Source organism: Clinocottus analis, unplaced genomic scaffold (assembly GCF_023055335.1).
Source record: "Clinocottus analis isolate CAN_PGR_092001 unplaced genomic scaffold, fCliAna1.0.p SCAF_10, whole genome shotgun sequence".
NCBI classification, from domain to species: Eukaryota; Metazoa; Chordata; class Actinopteri; order Perciformes; family Cottidae; genus Clinocottus; species Clinocottus analis.
This window is the reverse complement of record NW_027175821.1, coordinates 13,867,000-13,886,566: the sequence shown is the minus strand read 5'-3', so window position 1 is coordinate 13,886,566 and position 19,567 is coordinate 13,867,000. Positions and strand designations below refer to the sequence as shown.

At 39.2% G+C, this 19,567-nt stretch overlaps 2 protein-coding genes across 6 annotated transcripts; one reads left to right on the top strand and one right to left on the bottom strand.

Annotated features, from left to right (window-relative positions):
- Window positions 1-441: 441 nt before the first annotated feature.
- septin6 (septin 6) lies at window positions 442-15,570 on the bottom strand. 2 transcript variants are annotated; one of them, XM_068591971.1, is made up of 11 exons: window positions 15,426-15,570; window positions 13,475-13,589; window positions 11,816-12,011; window positions 9,962-10,148; window positions 8,316-8,477; window positions 7,504-7,600; window positions 6,281-6,449; window positions 5,925-6,057; window positions 5,613-5,803; window positions 4,232-4,278; window positions 2,965-3,109 (listed from the first exon to the last, which is right to left on the bottom strand). In XM_068591971.1, exons 1-10 carry the CDS (start codon window positions 15,453-15,455, stop codon window positions 4,275-4,277), a joined length of 1,284 nt encoding a protein of 427 aa, XP_068448072.1. In that variant the 5' UTR covers window positions 15,456-15,570; the 3' UTR covers window positions 2,965-3,109; window positions 4,232-4,274. The 2 variants fall into 2 exon arrangements, with proteins under 2 accessions (XP_068448063.1, XP_068448072.1); XM_068591962.1 differs by lacking the exons at window positions 2,965-3,109; window positions 4,232-4,278 and adding an exon at window positions 442-519.
- On the top strand, window positions 14,864-19,484 carry pttg1 (PTTG1 regulator of sister chromatid separation, securin). 4 transcript variants are annotated; one of them, XM_068592000.1, is made up of 6 exons: window positions 14,864-15,020; window positions 17,187-17,279; window positions 17,359-17,486; window positions 17,592-17,676; window positions 18,431-18,592; window positions 19,350-19,484. In XM_068592000.1, exons 2-6 carry the CDS (start codon window positions 17,192-17,194, stop codon window positions 19,430-19,432), a joined length of 546 nt encoding a protein of 181 aa, XP_068448101.1. In that variant the 5' UTR covers window positions 14,864-15,020; window positions 17,187-17,191; the 3' UTR covers window positions 19,433-19,484. The 4 variants fall into 4 exon arrangements, with proteins under 4 accessions (XP_068448101.1, XP_068448110.1, XP_068448083.1 ...); XM_068592009.1 differs by lacking the exon at window positions 14,864-15,020 and adding an exon at window positions 16,265-16,477 and having other exon boundaries at window positions 17,595-17,676; XM_068591982.1 differs by lacking the exon at window positions 14,864-15,020 and adding an exon at window positions 16,265-16,477.
- Window positions 19,485-19,567: the final 83 nt, after the last annotated feature.

Here is a 19,567-nt window from a genome sequence, read left to right as displayed (position 1 = left end):
TACCTGGAACCAGGAGGTTTTTATTTAAAACCGAGTTAGAATAGAGAAAACAACATGATTACTCATATTTATAACACGTTATACATAGTGCATTAAGTGCGTCTTGACTTGATGAGTTTGTTTCAATGTTTCAGGAGCATGTGTTAACTTAAGAACCCTATTGAAAAGAGGAGTGCATAGTCCAGGACATTGTAATTAAAATAATGATTTCACTCAAGTCATGTAAATGTGTTAACCCCAACTGAGGATTTTTATGAACTACACGTGTTTCTTTATATACATTAAGACATAACAGTAGATTTAAACAGTGCCCGGTTCCCAACCTGCATGGGTTTAGAGCTTCACTAGGTGGTCAGAAATACCATGCGAGTCCACATAAGGCCATAATCAAATAAAGGAGATGCAATGGGGAGAATAAAAAAGGGTCAATACAGCAAGAAAAACAGGAAGAGGTAAATCGTGCTTTATTCTTGCTGAAGCTGCAATCCCCTCTTCAGGTGGTCAAGACATTAAAAGAAGCTAAAGAGACAAAGAAAGAGAAAGCCAGCAGTTAGAAAGGTTGCAAAGCAGAAACTCTTTAAAAAACAACACACTTCAAGCTTGAGATACAGAAGTGCATCTGATTTTAGCTAGAAAATGTATATAGGTTTGATTATCATAAATACAAAGTTAGGTGGTAAAAAAAATCCCTGGGATCATAGTTGTTCAAGCAACACAATACGCATACAATTATGAGATGATACCGTGCCCACTGATGATGATGCATGATTGTTAAACTGTGAATTGATCACATCTCATCTGTGGTCCACTTTACAAGAGGAAAAAAAAGTGTTAAAAACTATCCAAATACGACAGTGAATGATGCACATATAATCTCCAACAAGTGGAAAAAGTGTTAGTAACAGCCCCAAAACTAACTGTGCACCTATAAACATAAGCAGAGACAAAAAGAAGCAGCAACAGCAGCAAGAATGGGATTGCTGAGGGTGAGGTTAGAGCGGCAGTGAAACACAGATACACATTAATCAAAATTATAGCAGAGCAGGTAATGATTAAAAAACCCTGAAGGATGGGGTCCACAAAGCCTCTGGTCACATTTGAGGTACTCAGTACCCACAAAGGCTGGTCCCTTAGCAAAGCTTGAGGGCTGAGGGCCTACTCAGTGCAGAGCCAGGGATTACTGCAAAGGAAAGTGAAACCACACAGACCAGTGAGCTGAGGATTAGGAGGAGGGAATAGCTCTTTGTCTTCATGTATTTTTTACCCTGGGAGCGTGTCTAATCCAAGACAATTTGATCCCTCATGAGATAACAAAAGCAACCTTGAACCTTGAAGTGGTGAAAAAAACAAGTAATAACTGATCAGATCATCACACTAACGCTTATCGGCATCAACATTCATTCCTGGTCTTCGAGACTTGGACAGTGTAGATCCCCAACTAAGAACAAATCAAGTGAAACGCTTCATCCTGTAAATTAAGCATACCCATTTGGATTGATTACATTTTTAGTCTAATCTCCTATTTTACAGCATTATTTGTCATACACAATGATTATGGCCACAGTTGTAATATTTGGTGAAAAATTGGCCTTTATTTTCTTTTGAGATAATGTTTATTTTATGTGTAACACCAATACAAACACTATACATCATAAGGAACTACTTTTAAATGTGCCTTCAAAGTAAGTGAAATAGAAAGAAAGTTACAATTGCACTGACAACATTAATATATACTTAAAAAACATCACATTTGTGTATTAAAAAAGTGCAAATGTGAAAGACAAGTATGCACATAACACATGACAATGAATGAGGTATGGGAGAAGTGGCAAGGAGATTAGGCTCACAACTACTCATGCATCTGGATAAAGTGAAACAGCATCAGCAAAAGGCCATTAATGCCAAAACAAATTAAATCTCAAGTTCAAGTCATATTGTAGGTCTAAACAAGTCTATACGGTTGAGGTAATAGAAGTGGAATTTTAATATTTCTTAAGATTTTCATGAAATCTAATCTTTTTTTGACATTCAATGAATTGAAATTCTGTAATTACAGTCTACCTTGTTAGTGGCGGGTTCCACCATTACCAAGGTGCATTTATTTTGCCCTCACTTGAAAGAGGGATTAAGAGGAAAAGATGCATGCATGTAATTCAGATGTACTGTGTCATTTTATCTCATTTACATTAGCCTCACCCTTTACTGTTTGCTCTCCTACAGCCATATCAGAGCTGTAGTAAGATAAAGTGACCTCTTTTATGATCACATTGAAAGCGATCAACTACCGAACCACGTGATGACTTTCATTGTGAAGCCGTTACACGAAACACAATGTTTTAATGATCACTGACTACAAATATGATACCACTTTTTTCAGACCACGTTGGTTTGGTCTGGCTGGAAACAGATACACCCGCTGCTCTTTGGTTGCATTTCTGAAAAAAGTGACACTGTACTCACTTGCCGTTACCAGGGTAACGACAGGCCATAAAAAGTATTCCAACTTTAATCTAATAACAAACTAACAATGACTAAATACTTTGACGTTTTTCCATTCAGAAACTGCTGTTACTTTGTTTGTAAAATGTAGAATCCCCGTACTGATTGCTGTTTTAATCTGAAGATGGCTAAATATTAACTTAATCCATCCTCACATCAATTGACCTAATTCTTTCTTTCCTGTAATCTCCTGTAGATCTTTGACCACACATGTTGTTCATACTGAGGTTCTACTCGCTGATGCATATTTCACTTTACTCTCAACACATTTCTGCCCATCACTATAGTAGCCATGTATGTTAATATTCAAAAAGCTCACTCCGTCATGCAATTAATCACTTAATATAAAACAAACATGTAAATGTGTATAAAAAAAAAGTCCAGCCAAACAATTGCTTGTACAAACCATATAATACACAAGCAACATTCAGGAAAAACTGTCAAACTGATAGCAATGCCCATGGTCTTCCAGAGAGCAGGGGGCATGTGGAGGGTTGAATTATGGGGTTGGGTGAGGGTGGGGAAGGGGTACTGTAAAAAGATGATGGGGTGGAAACTCATTCACAGCAGGATGGCCACAAGGGAGCACTTTTTCTACAGGAATCCTAAGCTGGAAATGAGAGAGAAGGGCTGTTATTGCTTTCTTTTGAGTTAAACATCATCACGACACACACCGTTTCACACAGGTGACATCACATCAACATTAGTGACCATATGGGATTTAAAGGAGATCGTGCTCAAAAAGGCTCGAGTGCACAGAGGTTAGGCAAGTACAGTCGTCTATTTCCTTCAAATCAGCAAATTGAATGTATTTTATTTGTATGGTTTTTTTCCTGCCCCTCAGCTTTAATAAACAATGTGTTTGTTTGTCTTCCTCATCAAACAGCAGCTTGCTTTTGTCTATTTTAAGAGTCCTGAGCTGCTTGAGGAGTCTACAGATTGCGAGACAGATGTCGTCGTTCACTTCTACCCTCCCCAACGATTGAGACTCACAACATCTCCCTGTGGATTTGGCTTTTTTTATCCACTCAAGAGGGAGGGGAGGCAGAGGGAGTCATCATATGGCTGTGAGAGCAACAAAACATGTCATCGCTACAAACAGAGATGGGCCCCGAGGCTGTTTGCTGCTCTGGTATGGCCTGTTAGTCTCAGCTCAGCCTTGAATGGTTCTTTGTGCGATTGCAGGGCTGGGTGGGGACGGACTTTGGAGAGCCGCAAAAAAAAACTGTTGTGGATTTAGGGAGGCAGATGGGGCAGTTTATCAAATGGGTGTGTGGGGAGCTAATAAACTGGTTGATTTAGAAGCTGACACAAGGGCAGTAAACACCGCCAGCTCAAGGATATGATGAACACAGATGTTACCGGTGATATACTGTCGGCCTGCCCTCGTATATTTGAATTACTGTGCCCATTTATCTCAATGCATTACATATTAAAAAGGCAAATTAAATGCATGTTAATTTAGATCATATATTTAATAGCTTTCAAGGTTCATTTGATTGTGTTTGCATTCTAAGGGAAGATGTAGAAAGGCAATTGTGTGCATAGCCTGTTCTATAGTCAGGCCAGTTGCAGGATGTCAATTAAAGGGGAAATAAAGGAGAGAAGCCGCAAACTCTCACTTGGCTGATTACTAACTTGTTTTTTTTTAACAGTAATTGTTTATTCATGGACTGATCATGAATTTAAAGTCAATATCTCACTTATTTTGAGATTGTTGGTGGTGTCTTACCAGAAAAGATGCCCAATGCAGCATGCAGCAAGAGTGGGAGGAGTTAACTGGAAAACAATACGGATGCAACATAGGTGACACATGCACTCAGAGGATGGATTCACATCTACACAACAAGCAGTAATGATTAATTGTGTCATCTGAAAACTGAAGAAAACACTTAGGATTAAACAAATATTATTTGTGTTAACACTTGAAGTGCAAGACCTCATTGTCCTTTTTGGAAGAGAAACTTTCGAAGCAGAGAAGAAGTGGCTGTGAAGAAAATAAATTAACAGGGAAGAAAATAAAGCAACAAGAACCTTCTCAGTGCAAGTGTCTTCTTCCATTTCCGTCACATCAGCTTCAACACAAAACCAGGAGTTGATTACCAACATGAAGGGACCAACAATGTCAACAGCACTACAATTATACTGAAAACACATCTGGCTTCAAACACTGCCTGTAAGCATGAAACATGTTGTGGAAAACAGTCTCATACACTCATGATTAGTGAAAGAACGACAGTATTAATGCCAGATATAACTCGAAAAACAAATATGGAAAATCAAGTTAATACTGTAGATTGATGAAAAAAACAAAAAGGAGTGACCAAATAGTTTCCCTTGAAACAAATATAAAATGTGAATAAAATGTACTTTCAACTTAATGGAACTGTTGAGTAATTGTTAACAGAGTTGTAATTACAAGTTATTTACACAAATCTGTTCAGAGTATTTCATTTCATGATGAGGATTTCAGACCGTTGGCAACTTTTCAACAATTTAGATGAGGACAGCGGGGCATTGTCACCAGTCACTCCCCCTCTTAAATTTCCACATTGGTGATAAATTATGAATTCTGGTCAGCTCTCTTCGAATGGAATTTACTGGGGAACATGTTCTCTGTTATTTTATGAGGGTAACCTGGAGCGTCGGCCTCTTACAGAAGATCTGAGAGAAGTCTTTGGCCTAGCCAGAGCCTTTAACTACTCAACGCATTAAATTACACAAATATCTGGCAGTTTATAAACGAGTGGTGACAGAGAAACCACTCAGTGTTTGATCACATAGTGAGACAGACCAAAATTAAGTTCTGTCTGCAGCACATGTGCACAAAGTGGAATGAATGCTAAAAGAGCATTTTTTTTAGGACATGGCTGCATATTTTAGTCTGTCACACAACGTGGGAAACCCAAACAACTTCTCACATATTGGCAATGATATTCTTGTATTTGACAAATGATCAACATCCTGAAATGTCAATGTAATAATATGTGGCCTTCCTCTCAGGTTCACAGTATCCAGCCTTTTCCAATCCTTTTATAACTGGAGGTGGTTTCCTGCGCCTGAGATGTAAGGATAGATGAAAGAAAGTCACAGGAGGAAAAGAACAAACTTACTTTTTCTTCTCTTTGTCCCGCTTGAGCGTGGTGGAGCCCCCTGCCTGCAAAGCTTGGTTCTGCAAGAGTTCTGCAGCTGTCTTTTTCTGTTTAAACATGTTGAGCTCGTCGTCCACGGACTTCCTCTTGTCCTCCAGTTTCTTTTTCTCGTCCTGGTGGAGCTTCTTCAGACGGTCAAACTTCTCATGCAGCTATGTGTTGGTAAAAAAAAGACACAATACCTTAGATTATTTAGAACGAGAGCAGAAACCTCGCTAAACAAGTGATGCACATGATATTTCAGGATGGTGTGGGATCAGAGTTTAACGATACCTCTTTCTCTGCCTCTTTGAGCTCGGCCTCCTTCTCTTTGACTCTTTGTACAAACATTTGCCTCATTTCTTCTTCTTTTTTCTGCAGCTCACCCATGAACTCGTTCCTCTTAGCTTCATACGTCTCCTGAAGACTGACACAGGAAAAAGGAGAAAAGGGAATAAAATTGAGTAACAGAAACATTGAACCAAACTGTACACACCGGCGGACATAAACACAAACTAATGCATCCTACTATACTAAACAATACAAATGAAGGTTTCGATGATGAAGAGATGCAGACAAATGCATCATAAAATAGAGAGCAGAGTAGAAAAAAGTAGGCGTAGGTGGTAAACATGAGAGCAGTCTACTACCTGAAAGGCTTGCTGTCAGGGTCTGTGTCTTTGAAGCCCATTTCCTCCAGTTTGCAGCGGCGGTAGAGTTCATAATGACGCGTGTGAGTCTGCTCTCGCAGGTCCTCCATGTTCACTCTAATAAGCATTTCTCGCAGCTTGACAAAGTCACAATGATTCTCATTTTCCACTGTGAAAAACACACACACAACATAGAGACACGGGAATGCTTCACTTAACACATCAGATGGCTTTCTACTCATTATGAATCATGTAATTAGCAATAAGTGTGCTATGGCAGGAACAGACAACGCTAGCTAGTTTACATTAATTTACAGCAAATACTCTAATGTATTTAAACATGTTAGTATTTCACAGATACAGTCAGAACAGAATAGTGTTTATGTCCTGTGGCTTGTTCATAGGTTTATAGATCGTGTGACTGCGTGAGTGCATGTTTACCCACAGGATGTCAGTCTGTGAACAGAATCAATGTCAGATAAAGGACAGAAATGTTAAACAGTGCCGTTGGTAATTATTAGGAGAGCAATGTTTTAATTGTTGATGTAATCCAGCACACTATATATGAGGTTCAAGTGCTGACCCTCGATTTTGGGGATAAAACATAACAATACATTCTAGCTCTGAAGTAGAGCTGCAACAGTTCATTGATTAGTCAATTGACAGAAAATTAAACAGCAACTATGTTTATAATCGTATCATGATTTTAGTTGTTTATCAAGCAAAAATGCCAATCAGTATGTGGTTCTAGCTTCTCTCAGGTGAAGATTTTTAGCCTTTTTTCTGTTTCATATTATTATAACTAATCATATTTGTGATTGTGGTTTTGGACTGTTGGATGGATAAAACAAAACATTTGAAGATGTCATCTTGGTGAACATTTTCTCTGCATTGTGGACTTCAATAGAGCAACAAATGAATTTATTAGATCAACTGGCTTTCTATCTATAATACATTACCCACTCTGTTATTATTGTAACTAAGTCAATAAATACTAAAATCGATTGAAACAGGTTTACTAGATCTGTAGAAAATAAGAGTTGATGCAGCGCTAACATACAGTGTAATGGTAGAGAGGGTGCTGCAGCTAAATGAGGTTATATAACAGCTTAGCAACTAGTTTGCTGAAGCTGTTGGAGCCGAGGAGGAATATGACGACAGTAAGAAGCTGCAGAAGAGGGAGCATGCTCTCATTTCCTGTGCAGGATGTGACCTTGGCTTACCCTGCACCGTCCCCCACGGGTACTGCCGGGCCTTCACCATCTTGTTCCCAAACTTCACCTCCTCCGTGCTCCCCACCACAGCAAATGGCAAATGGCTCTGTGAAGCAGAGGAAAAAGCAACATTGGTGTGAGAACCTTCAGAACCTTCTTCAAATCTTTCTTACGAACCACCAACAAAATTGTACATATACATAATGACTCCATGCTATTATTTCCTGACTCAAGAATCGGAAAATATTACTGCAAGAATCTCATTCATACAGGCCCAGGATACGGTCCTAACATCGCTTTGTACCTGACTATTAATAGCCAATTTCCGCAGACACGTAGAAACAGCTTTGACAAGAGGATGTATGACTTTTTATCAGAACAGAGTGGTGGTCTGACTGTACAACAACTTCCAAGGGGCAACAGTCGGACACAATCAGTTCGGGAGAGTTCAGTTACTTCACAGATCAGACCTTATAAACAGCTAAGTGAGCCTTAGCTTATCCGTCAGTGAACACGAGCCCGTTCCCACACTGCAGGCTTCCTGCTGAGTGAGCTGGCTGTTTGTGCTGTTTTGAACTCACTTGTCCCTGCATGGAGCGGCTGTCTGGCAGACTGAGCAGACAGACGATGCTTGTACTGATTCTACATCACATGTTGTTTATGCCGCTATTGCATAACAGAATTTATGTTAAAGCTTACAGACAGGTAACGTGTTGCGTGTACATTTCCTTCAGATTAAAGGGAAGATTATCTGGTCAATATAACCTTCCACGTCATTTCAAAGCATGTGGTGTAGATTGAAACCCAGTTATCAGACTTACGTTCATGGTGGAGTTGATCTCTGCCACAGACTCGTCATCAGTGGGGAACTGGTAGATTTGTACTCCGTTGCTCACCAGTTCACTGGTGATTTTGATTTTGAACTTCGCCAGCTCGCTCTTGGAGATGGCGTCCGACTTGGCGATGATTGGGATTATGTTGACCTGCAATTAGGAGATGACAAGGTGCAGACAATGCTTACAGATATGCAGTTTAACACTAGATGTCTGTAAGTGGCTGTAAATCTTTCTTTCATCACCATTTACATAGTCCAGATTTGGAAAACAATTAATGTATTTTTTTAAAGTACCACAGAGTTAAAACCATGCAAATCACATTTTGTAGAAGAGCTCCACCAGCATTCAGGTTAAGTAACAATACAATACACATAGATCCCTTTCTTTTATGCTGCTTCCAATCCCTGGTTAAACTGAATAACATGTGCCCTTTTCATAATTTCAACACATGACAGTAGCTCTTTCTAACTCCAAGCCTGAGAGTATCACAAATAATTACACATTCTTAAGCCCAGAGATAAAAATAGTAAAAGCAGCACAAGGAGCAGCCGGCTTCCATCTTCTACTTCAGATCACTTAAAAGCTCTCCAAACAGAGTGTTAATAGTCAGACTCGAATGATTTTAACAACATTTGTGCTATCCATGTTATCCAAACAGAAAAGAAAGGAGGTGGGGAGCAAGAGAAAAAAAATGCAGTCAGGGTCATTCTTGTCAATGCACTTACAACTATCCGAGGAGACTTTCCCTCCAACACAACTATTTTCTCCAAGCTCCGTCGCCCACACATTCCCAAATTATTTGCTCTTCAACCGGAGGCCATTTAACAGCAAGGGAAAGCTCAGGGTCATGTGAACAAGTAATAATTTACTTCCCTCCTGTCTGGTAGGGAATCAACTTCTTGCTCATGGACACTTCAGCAGAGGTTTGTTTGTAGACCCCCGAGGTGAATGTGTAAACAGAGGCGGCTCTGCTCTGGATCACCCGGCACAGCTGTTCTGGCAAATACTGAGCCGACTCTTTGTACAAAAGCCAGGACATCCATGCAAATAAGCTACTGTGGAAAGGCCCTCGCAAAAAAACGAGGCTGGAGTCACTGAGCAGACTGCATTTCACAGCTGACCTACACCGACGCAGGAACAAGACCAGAGCCAATTGGCATGCAGGCAGATGGCCTAGAAAAGGTTTATGACCCATGACTAGTGTAGATAGATCCAATGCTGCAAACAACAATGCAGTGCCAAAGGATTTACCTTCAGTATATCTGTTGCATGTTACAGTAAGTTTATCAGCATTACAATAGTTATTCTAGAACATAATTCTTCCCCAGTACAATGGTTCTTCTCATTCACTAAAAAACAAAACATAACAAAACAGCAGACACCTTGCATTGCTATAACATTTGTGAATATTGCAAAATTGCAAATAAACTGCATAGTTTAATACATTACAAGAGCCAATATTAAACCCTAACACTAATTGTAATTGATCTGAAACTGATAGAATCACCTGGGATTGAAGGCAGGTATCTGAATAAATTATCCTAAAGCATCAAAGAAACCACAAAAACAAACTAAACATAAAATGGCCTCTGGCTGATGATAATAGTTTAATAAAAAGAAGCAAAGCTCACCTTGCTATCAAGTTTCTTCATGGTCACCAAGTCCAAGGATTTGAGTGAGTGTCCCGTGGGGGCAATGAAATACAGGCATGCGTGGATGCGGGTGTCGTGGTAGCTGTGTAGCGTGCGCTTTATTTTCAGCTCCTCTTGTAGATAGGCTTCAAACTGGGCATCAATGAACTCCACGATAGATTTGTAGCTGTTAGAAAAAAGCAAAATAAGAAAATAGTTTGAGCATATCTTTGATTCATTGCATTATTAGCATCCGTCATGTTTCAAAGCAATACATTTGGTGTATAAGTATAATATGAAAAGGTTAGAAATAGACAAACTAACCCCCCTTTAAAGGCTTCTTTAAATTTGGAGGACAGGGACAGAGTATTTTGTGGGGCACGTCCCCACGTGATCTTTAACTTGTTTCATTAACACTACGGAAAACATTATGAGACCATTGCTTTTACATGGTATTTGTCTTCAGTAGGTCAATTACATTTGAGGGAAATTTCCTGGTAAACACTAAATCTTTAACTTAACATCTTGATAGAATTGATTTTCAGTTTTTCTCGATCTCTGCGAAGAAAGACTCATTTGAAGGAAGGTCTCACCTCCTGTGGAAGACCCAATTTCAAGGTTTGCGACAAATTGAAAATTGTCATTTACATCTTTCAACATTACCTGCAAACCAGAAACTTATGTGGTCCAGAAAATGGACACAAAGATGACCCCATGCATTAAGGACTGCAGGAAGCGTCACCCCTCCCAGCAAACACAAGACCAAAAACAAACACAAAGAAACACACAGCTTGTGTACATGCTGCAGAATATTCAGTTCCAGTTCACAGTATGCTTGTGTAAAATGAAGTATGTCCATGTTATTTATTCTATTAAGGAAATTTAATCCTTAAAAAATTGTGAAACCTGAAAAAAACTGAAGCCTTCTCACTGTGAGGTCACAGAGTTGGAGCTCATATGACTTCTCGCCCTAAACTTAACCTCAGAAGCAGAGTTAAGCATTGTTTAGACTCACGCTTGGCGCCGTAGTGTGAGTCTCTGCAGGCGGCACGGCACGCAAGCATGAACGGAGGCGTTCATAGTTTATGCACTGTGTGCTGCATTATTTTCCAAAATGCCAGAGTACATACTAACTAATGAAACTGTGAAGAATCCAAAAAAAGGCAACGAGGAGGGATTGTATTTATCTGTAAACTCATATTCATTGCTTTTGTCAAAGTACTTTAAAGAAACAAGTTATCTATTGCATGAATTATAAATAAACAAAGGTTTAATATCCTGTAGACGTTTGGATTTGGCTGCAAAATACAATACAATTTTCGATTCTCCCGTTTCTAAAGCATCTAAAAACTGGCCTTCTTTGTATGATCCCAGAAATGTAAATAGTGTTTTTATCAGTGAACTATTTGTGACAGTCACGCGATCGCGCGTACCAAGTTACAAAAATTCAGAGGTGAGGGGTCGCGCCCAATGCGCCCTCTGTGATTACGTCATTTTCTGGCATGCGCGTCTTGCGCAGGCTTCACTATGGCGTGTATAAACTAACCTTTAGCAATTAGATTGTGGATAGCAAGCTTGGTATTTTAAGTTTGATGAAAACCTGAAATAAATATTTTTTAACTCCAGAAAAGGGAAAGCATCTACATCTGTTTTCGGTTTGTAAGAGTTGATAGAATGAAACTATTGTGGAAACTCCCTGAGATGGAGAGACTTGATTCCACATCCTACGGCTCGGGTACGGTTTCATTCAGGTTCGGGACCGAAAGAACCCGAGCTCCCAAAGGGCTCAGAGCTCTCACAGAGTCATTGTATGTCAGGAATGTAGCGTGCATGATGAAGTGGGGATTGTATTACCTTTCTTCTTTGTTGATCTGGTCTCCAAAGCCAACAGTGTTGACAACAGTGAGTTTGAGGCGCACGTTACTCTCCTGGAGCTCATAGGTGTTGGATTTGAGCGTGACTCCCGGCTGGTTGTGCTGGGTGGGCTCGCCCTCAAACTTGGTGTTGAACAACGTGTCCATGAGGGTGGTTTTCCCCAGACCAGTCTCGCCTAGACAACACAGAGAAATATCATCATGTTGTTGGGATCCTTCAAACCTTGATCTTTGCAACTCCATTCAGGCATGACACATATTTCCTTTTTATTTTGTCAACTTCTGATAAATTTATGCTCAAGCTGATCAAAAACATTTTATTGACTGCACTATTTCATGAAACTCAAGATTCAATTTGACATATTGAAGATGCTCCGAACATAATATATCATATATACTTACAGTCCCATTCACTGATAAATTCTGACATCAGTTTACTGATAAGAGGCCGTCATATGACTCAGATCAAGAGCTCCCTCTGTAAGAAATTCTATTTTTATTCCTCATAGCCTGACCTACAGTCTCAGCATGGTAGCCTATTTTCTATGCTCCAAATTTCTCATCTTCGCTCAGAATCCAAAGAAAACGATGCACCGTGGGTCTTTTTTTCCTGTTTCTGAGCTCAGTTTAAGTCACTGTAGAGGTCTCTCATGCTAAAGGAAATTTGGCATCTTGTTTTAAAAAACTCAGGGACAAACTGGAAAGAATTATAATCAAACCTCGTACAACCCATAATGAAAATTACTGTCTGTTATCCTCTGTTAACCCAATGGAACTAATGATCTTCATATTTTTGTTCCTTTTTGGAATTTTAGACCACAACCAAAACATAGAGAAACAGAGATTACATGTCTTTGCCTCAAGTAATGCTTGTACTAATGTGAATTGCTGCACTTGTGAGTCACAGCAGTTACAGTTTGCAAGAGAAAATGTTGCTAGTCTCCTGCAGAATCTTTGCTTTTATATTCTTAATGTATTGTATTAATACATGTTCAGAGAGTTATGCTTTAGTTGTTATCACCCCAATATCACGTATGTTATTAACAATGACATTAGTTTTGTTCAAATTATGAAAAACACAAACATTATTGTTGCCAACAACGTAAACATCTTTACTTCAAGCAAGCCCTGACTGACACAAATGAAGTAGACAAATTTAGAAACCCCTCTCAGTATAACCTATCACAGTGAAACAGCATCAAAACTAAAGCCCCTCAAAATGACCATAAAGTTGAATAACTGCCTTTCTGAGCTTAAAGCTTGAGTTTTTTTGCATGACCATTGTATTAGATTTCACTACTTGCAGCTGGGTGCACCTCCTAAAATGGCAATTGAGTATATGTGAGAAACAATCATAGCACAGAAGGCAAAAAAAAAAAAACACTGCGCAAAATGCTTGTAGTCTATAGGGTTTTAACAGTTGTAAACAATTCTGAATGTATTATCTGTACAATTATGTAAGCATCTCACTCATCATGGTAACCAATTACAACAAGCCAAAGGGAATCTCAGCAGGTCAAATATAGAGCGATGTGCTTTGCATCTTGTGGAAAAGCCTGACTTTCATTGAGGCAAATAAGTCCTCTTTTAGCCTAAGGAGAGAGAGAGTAAAAGCATTTTTTACGCATGACATACTCACCAACACAGAGGATGTTAAAGCAGAATCCGTGGTTGACAGATTTGTTAACCAGCTGATCAGGCATGCTGTCGAAGCCGACATGGCCTGCCAGAGGTACAGCACGAGCACCTTCACCCTAAAATCAACATAAAACAACAGAGTAAGATCGATCACTTTATGGATTGAAATGCCTTGTTAAAAGGCTATGGCTTCTCTCTAACGCTCTACAATTATCATATACATCTAAATAATTGTTGTTCTGTGGATGAATAACTTTTTATTTTTAAATTACACTCGACTTAACACACTTGCCACAATATTTGATCATGTTAGTTTTTTAGAGTGACTTCTGGTACAATGTTGCTCACTTCCTGTTTCCTGAGGAGGAACTGCCTTCCCCTCAAGCGAGACAGTTACAAACCACAATGTACATATATGGAAAGGTATTGCTGATAATGTGTCTAGACAATTTCTAAATCAATAAAAAGCTTTGACAATAAATATATAGTTTAAAAACTGAGTGATTTCAAATGCCATGAATTACTAAATAAAAGACAAAGAAGCCAGTTACCCACCAATGTGTTTCTGTGGGGTCACTTTAACTTGAACCCTTTAGCTCCCTATTTTTGTCCGGTTGCACTTCCCCTTCACGCTACTTTTATACTGTTTGTACACAGTCTATCTCTGGACCAGAGTGACACAAAACACCGAAGTGCAAAAGTACTGTTGTTACATGTGTGTGTGGGCGTGTGGCTGCTGGTGAGTATCTTCATCTCTGTGAATCTCGTTTTGGCAGCCCACGTCTACATTATGAGGTGCAGGAAAGCAAAGAATTTAGATTATATGGCGAAGAGAGGGCTCTCGACCAGCTAGACCTCAGCCAACCAGCCATTATGTGGCTGAACATAACACAGTGTTGCTTAACTTGCTCTCCAATGTGGCTTTGAGAGGAACACATTCCGTTTGAGGGTCAATTTAAAATAACTGATCAAGCTGGTTGTACTGGACAGTTGTGCATTATTTGGGTAGTTGAAATTGGCTTTAAACAGCTGAGGGAGTATTTGGGAAGCTGTGGGTAATCTGACTGGACAAACAGCCTTTCCTCTTCAGCTGCAAGTGCAACATTCCTGAAACAATTCCTGCATTTTCCAAGACATTTACAGCCAAGTTACACACAGCGGGTTTCCATTCACTGGGCCGCAAAGGGATCTCAAAATGCAAAACCGTGCTATTCTGAGCACTCTTCTGGGTGTAGTGGCTCCCCGCACACAAAAAAAAACAAAAGCCAGGTAAACTTTACGCACGCATTTCAAATGACAGCATCCAAGCGACGATAACCGAGAACATGTTTGGTCCATATGTTCTATGAACGTCAGACAACGCCCGACTGAAAGTTAACGGGACTAACGTTATTTGATACAACATAACGGAAATCAGCAGCGTCGCTGTGCTGAAATGGGGGCGTTTAGAATGAATGGCCTCCCGACGGCTCTATAACAGGCGATCCGGCTTCCCCATGAGATAGTACACAATACACCAGACGCAAACGGGGCAACTAACCTATCAGGTTAGTTAATTAACCTATCAGGTTAGTTAATTCTAAGTAGCCCCGTTTGGTTTGAAACCGTTATTTTCAGACATCGATATCGAAGCAGGATGTCTGGAGGCGTTAGCTCGCAGAAATTAAGATTGTTAGCGTCAAAATAAAGCTAAAACCGATCGACCTCGGGCCTTTTTCTTCAAACCATCTATTCTATCAGATGGTAAAAGCTAATTGCCACCCAACGTTGTTGTTGCTTGGCGACGTTCCATTTAATTTTGGGACTATACGTTAACCGTGCTCGCTAACCTAAATATATCTCAAACGTAACGCTAAGATTATATATTTGATGTTGATATAGGATGGCAAACACATTTCAAAAGCGATGTGTTGGCGGTGAAAACGGTATCCTGAGTAAAATAGGTTTCTTACCGCTTGCCTCGCTATCTCAGTTGACGCCATAGTGGTAACGGAGGACGAAACCTCTGCCGCTGTCTCTAGTTAGCAAAGGAAGCTGCGCTGTGGAAGTTACGCCGAAAGGTGGCCTCGTTGGAATGTACCACTATTCAAACAGACTATTCTAATTCTGTTATGGCTGTGCTCCCAATGGGCGTTGTTTATTTGACGCAATTATAAACTCCAGATACAACTCGGCTCGTGTTTTTAAAAAAATGTCTTCAAAAAAAAGGGGGATTGCAAATGAGCGCTGTCCACTGGGCTCCCCCACATGATGCCTTTATGGTGTCGTCCAGTGCAAACTTGAGAGACCAGGCAATAAAATGTATTAAGTAAAATGACTAAATTCAGAAACATTGCCCATCTCTGAATAGAAAGGACTTTCAACTTAACGTTAGATAAACTACACGGACTAAATTCCTAAATACTTCAGTCGTGTGCGTATTTATGTACCTACATTTTACCTATTGCACATTAAAAGTCACGTCAACGGTTGAAAAACTCTTGATTATCACGTGATTCACTTTGGCATCAGATGGTTCCAGGAAGTAGCTGGCGTGCAATTTGAATACACATATTTGATAGGAATCAATAGGAAGAGATTATTTACAATATTAATGAAGAGGAAAGACATGTGTATTTATTTACCAATTTATCAATTTGGCGTGTGTTCTTTGAAATAAAATGTTAACTGTCTTGTTGATATATTTTACGGTAAATTCCTTGAATATTAAGAATCTGTAAAACTACACTAAAACGTTGAAATGTACTATTTATGATCCGCCATTTTTTTTATAAAAAAATGGTCCATCTGAGTGAACGGAGATGACGTGACTCTCAGTAGACGGCTCTGGTGTAAAATATTTTTGGGACACTCCCATTCAAGGCGTCTTTTATTCAGCGACCAATAGGACGAAGGCCGTGAATTTAAAAAGAGTCGCGGTCTTTGCAAACGATATTTCAGACCATAACAAATGTGAAACCCGAGAGTAAAAGAGCAACCAACGGCGTTTATCATACAGACCGAGGTAACGTTCAGGCTAAAACCGGTGTATCAACGGTACTGTTGCATTTATCACGTCGAGCTAATAGCGTCACGTTACATGCCAGTTACGTTGCATTAGCTGACAAAGACTGTCAGGCTGTAGGCTAACGTCGGAGAGCTAATTAAGCTCTATTCGACAATATTTTGAATGTGTTCTCTGAAGTTCATAAAAAGTAGATTAAGTTGAACTAATGAGTTGAATTAACGCTGGCTTTTAACCGTTGAATGATATTTGGTTGGCATTTTTTATTTTAATATTGGCGTCATGACTAAACTAAGGCTGAAGTTAGCGTTAGCAGCATGAGTGCAACGAAACACCTGAGTGACGTGAACGTGTCAAGAAGGCCAGCTTGTGGCCTTCACATTAATATTTTGTGATTCTTTACATCTATAAAGTGTAAGAAGAAAGTGAAAATGCCCGCGTTTATCCCAAAGTGATTCCTTGAAGTTACCAGTTTCATCCAACAATATAAAACTTTCAAGGCAATGAAAAGCTGAAACGCTATATTTCACATTTTTGTTCAAACCGTAAGTAACTGATGTTTAAAAAGTATCCTTAATGTTAGTTTGGTTATATTAAAAGACCAGAACCCCTTTGGCCCTTTTCTTACAAAAGAAAAATCTGCCACAGAAAGGTCTCTTCCATTGTGATAAATTATGTATTCCAGTTGCTTATATCATATTGTTTTCAGATACAATGGCCAACATAATCTTTCCAGAGCGAGAAAATGCAGGTCCTTATCCACTCAATCTGAAGATGCGTCAGCGCCTTCAGTCTGCTCCAGGTAAATGTTAACGGTGTGCAATGTGTATCTTTCTCACAAAATATTTGGTCAGTTAAACTTTTTGCTTTCCGCCCACCAGATAAACTCTACTCTCCTATGAGTGCCAAAACCTTCCACACTCCTCTGCCGTTTGGTCGTAAGGCCTTTGGGGCTGTCAACAAAATCTTGACCCCTGTTGTCGGCACACAAGAGAAGTTAAAGTCACAGGTTGGAATAATTCATAGTTACAATCTAAAAGTAATGTCAGGCCATAATGGGACTGATTTGCTCTGTACCTCAAACTATTCATGTACTAATATATTTTTTTCCCAGCAGGAAACTAAAGTCAAAACTGCTCCTCTTATCAAAGTGCAGGAATACCCAGAAATTGAGAAGTTCATCCCATATGACCCACTAGGTAACAATGATACATTCAGTAGTTACAGTTCTCAGTTAAACCTATTCATTCTGGCAATGCACTTTATAGAATGATGCATATTTGTAACGTGACACTCAGCGATAAGACCACATTTCAGGAATGGGTGTTGGATGTAAAAACCATCCTATTAGGAAGTCCATTAATGGTTTATTCGATCAGGACTCAACCCACAGAGTGCCGCAAAGATTTGTTTTTGTAGGCCAACGGCTGAAGTTGGCGTCACACTGGATCGGATCCATGACAAGGCCAAAGGGATTTTACTATCAGATTGGGGATTATTGCAGTAAAAAGAAAGCTCTGTGGCAAGTTTATGAGTACATGTTTTGTCCAGCGACATTCTTGACAAATAAACAACACTTTTGATTTGAGCAACACACATTGCTCATGTGACTGCAAAGATGCACAACCAGCTGTAGAGGTGGACTTGTTGGCCCAATGTTTTGTAGGCTTGTAAAAGCCTTTAAATTCAAAAGGGGTACTTACTGACATATTTTATATTGAAGAACTAAATGTTTTTTACCACAGACCGTATTTCAAGTATCGAACAAAAGACTCAGTTTTTTGTTTTTATTAATTAAAACCAATTGATTTAAAAGATGAGGGGAATGAGAAGTTCAAGAAAATGTTAACTAGTGTTCAGACTCATTCCTGCGGCACTCTTTTAATTAAGGCTCATTTGTACAAGAGGGAATTTTATGCCAAATGTATTAATGATTCAACATTTATTTTCTAGATTTTGAGAAGTACAGCATACCTGAGGATTTGATTCTTCTCGGTGACTTTGCTCTGCCTGGACTCGCCCGTTTCCCACAAGCTCCTCATCTGTGTGAGGATGACCTGGACATCTTTGACCATCTCCCAAGCCAGTCACCTGTAAAGATGGCAAAATGTTCAGGTATTGACTTCAGTTCTATGCAAGCTGCATTTACACTTATTGTTTGGGTTAAGCTGTTTAATAAATGAGACCAAATTAAATGCAGGGTGGATAAAGTTATTGATGAAATGTGTCCAGATGAGGGTTCTGTTGTGGCTTTATCAAAATAAATACTGATTTAAAAAATGGTGTTGGCATAAAACAATCATTGATTTCAAATTTTGTCAAATTCTAGTTTAAAATGATGGTAAAGTATGACCACATGCAAATTTATTTGATCATGTTGTGTATAGCATTTCCCAACCCTAATAAAATATTGAACATTATAGGGTTAGTTCACCCTAATTACAATGTTTTGCTCACTTAACTAGTTTCAACAAACCATGCAAAGGTTAAGGTTTTTTTTAATCTCGTAGTTTTTTTTTAAATTTTTGATAGACTATTTTTCACTATCCAGAGGATTAACCATGTGATTTTTTTATTTTTTTTATTTTTATTTATTTTCCATGAAACACGGTAAAACCCATTACCTCTTTTAAACTTGGGAAAATAACCAGAAATATTATGTGCAGGAGCACTTGTAGTGAGTAAAATGTGATCTTATGAATGATAGCCAGATTTTAACAGCCACAATTTATTACTGAATGAGAAGCAGCAATTGTCTGGCAACTGTAGCCGTAAGTATGGGGCGCATGCTTTAAGCGACCAGTATCATTAACCGCCTGTATCATTAACCTCCTGTATCATTAACTAACTCCACTGTTTCTCCCCTCTGCAGATCAGTGTTCAGAGCTGGACGCCTTTCTGCAAACACTCGACGAGCTGACTGTCGAACTTCCTCCAGAGGCTTTTACTGACTGACTGAAGAATGTTGATGCATGCTTTTGTTCAATTTTTACTGAAATAAAGTGTTTGTTTTTTTATCTGTCCCTGCTATCAGTGTTATTTGCTTTGCAGTGCTGGTTTTATAATGGGTGACAGGCTGTGAAAGTATCA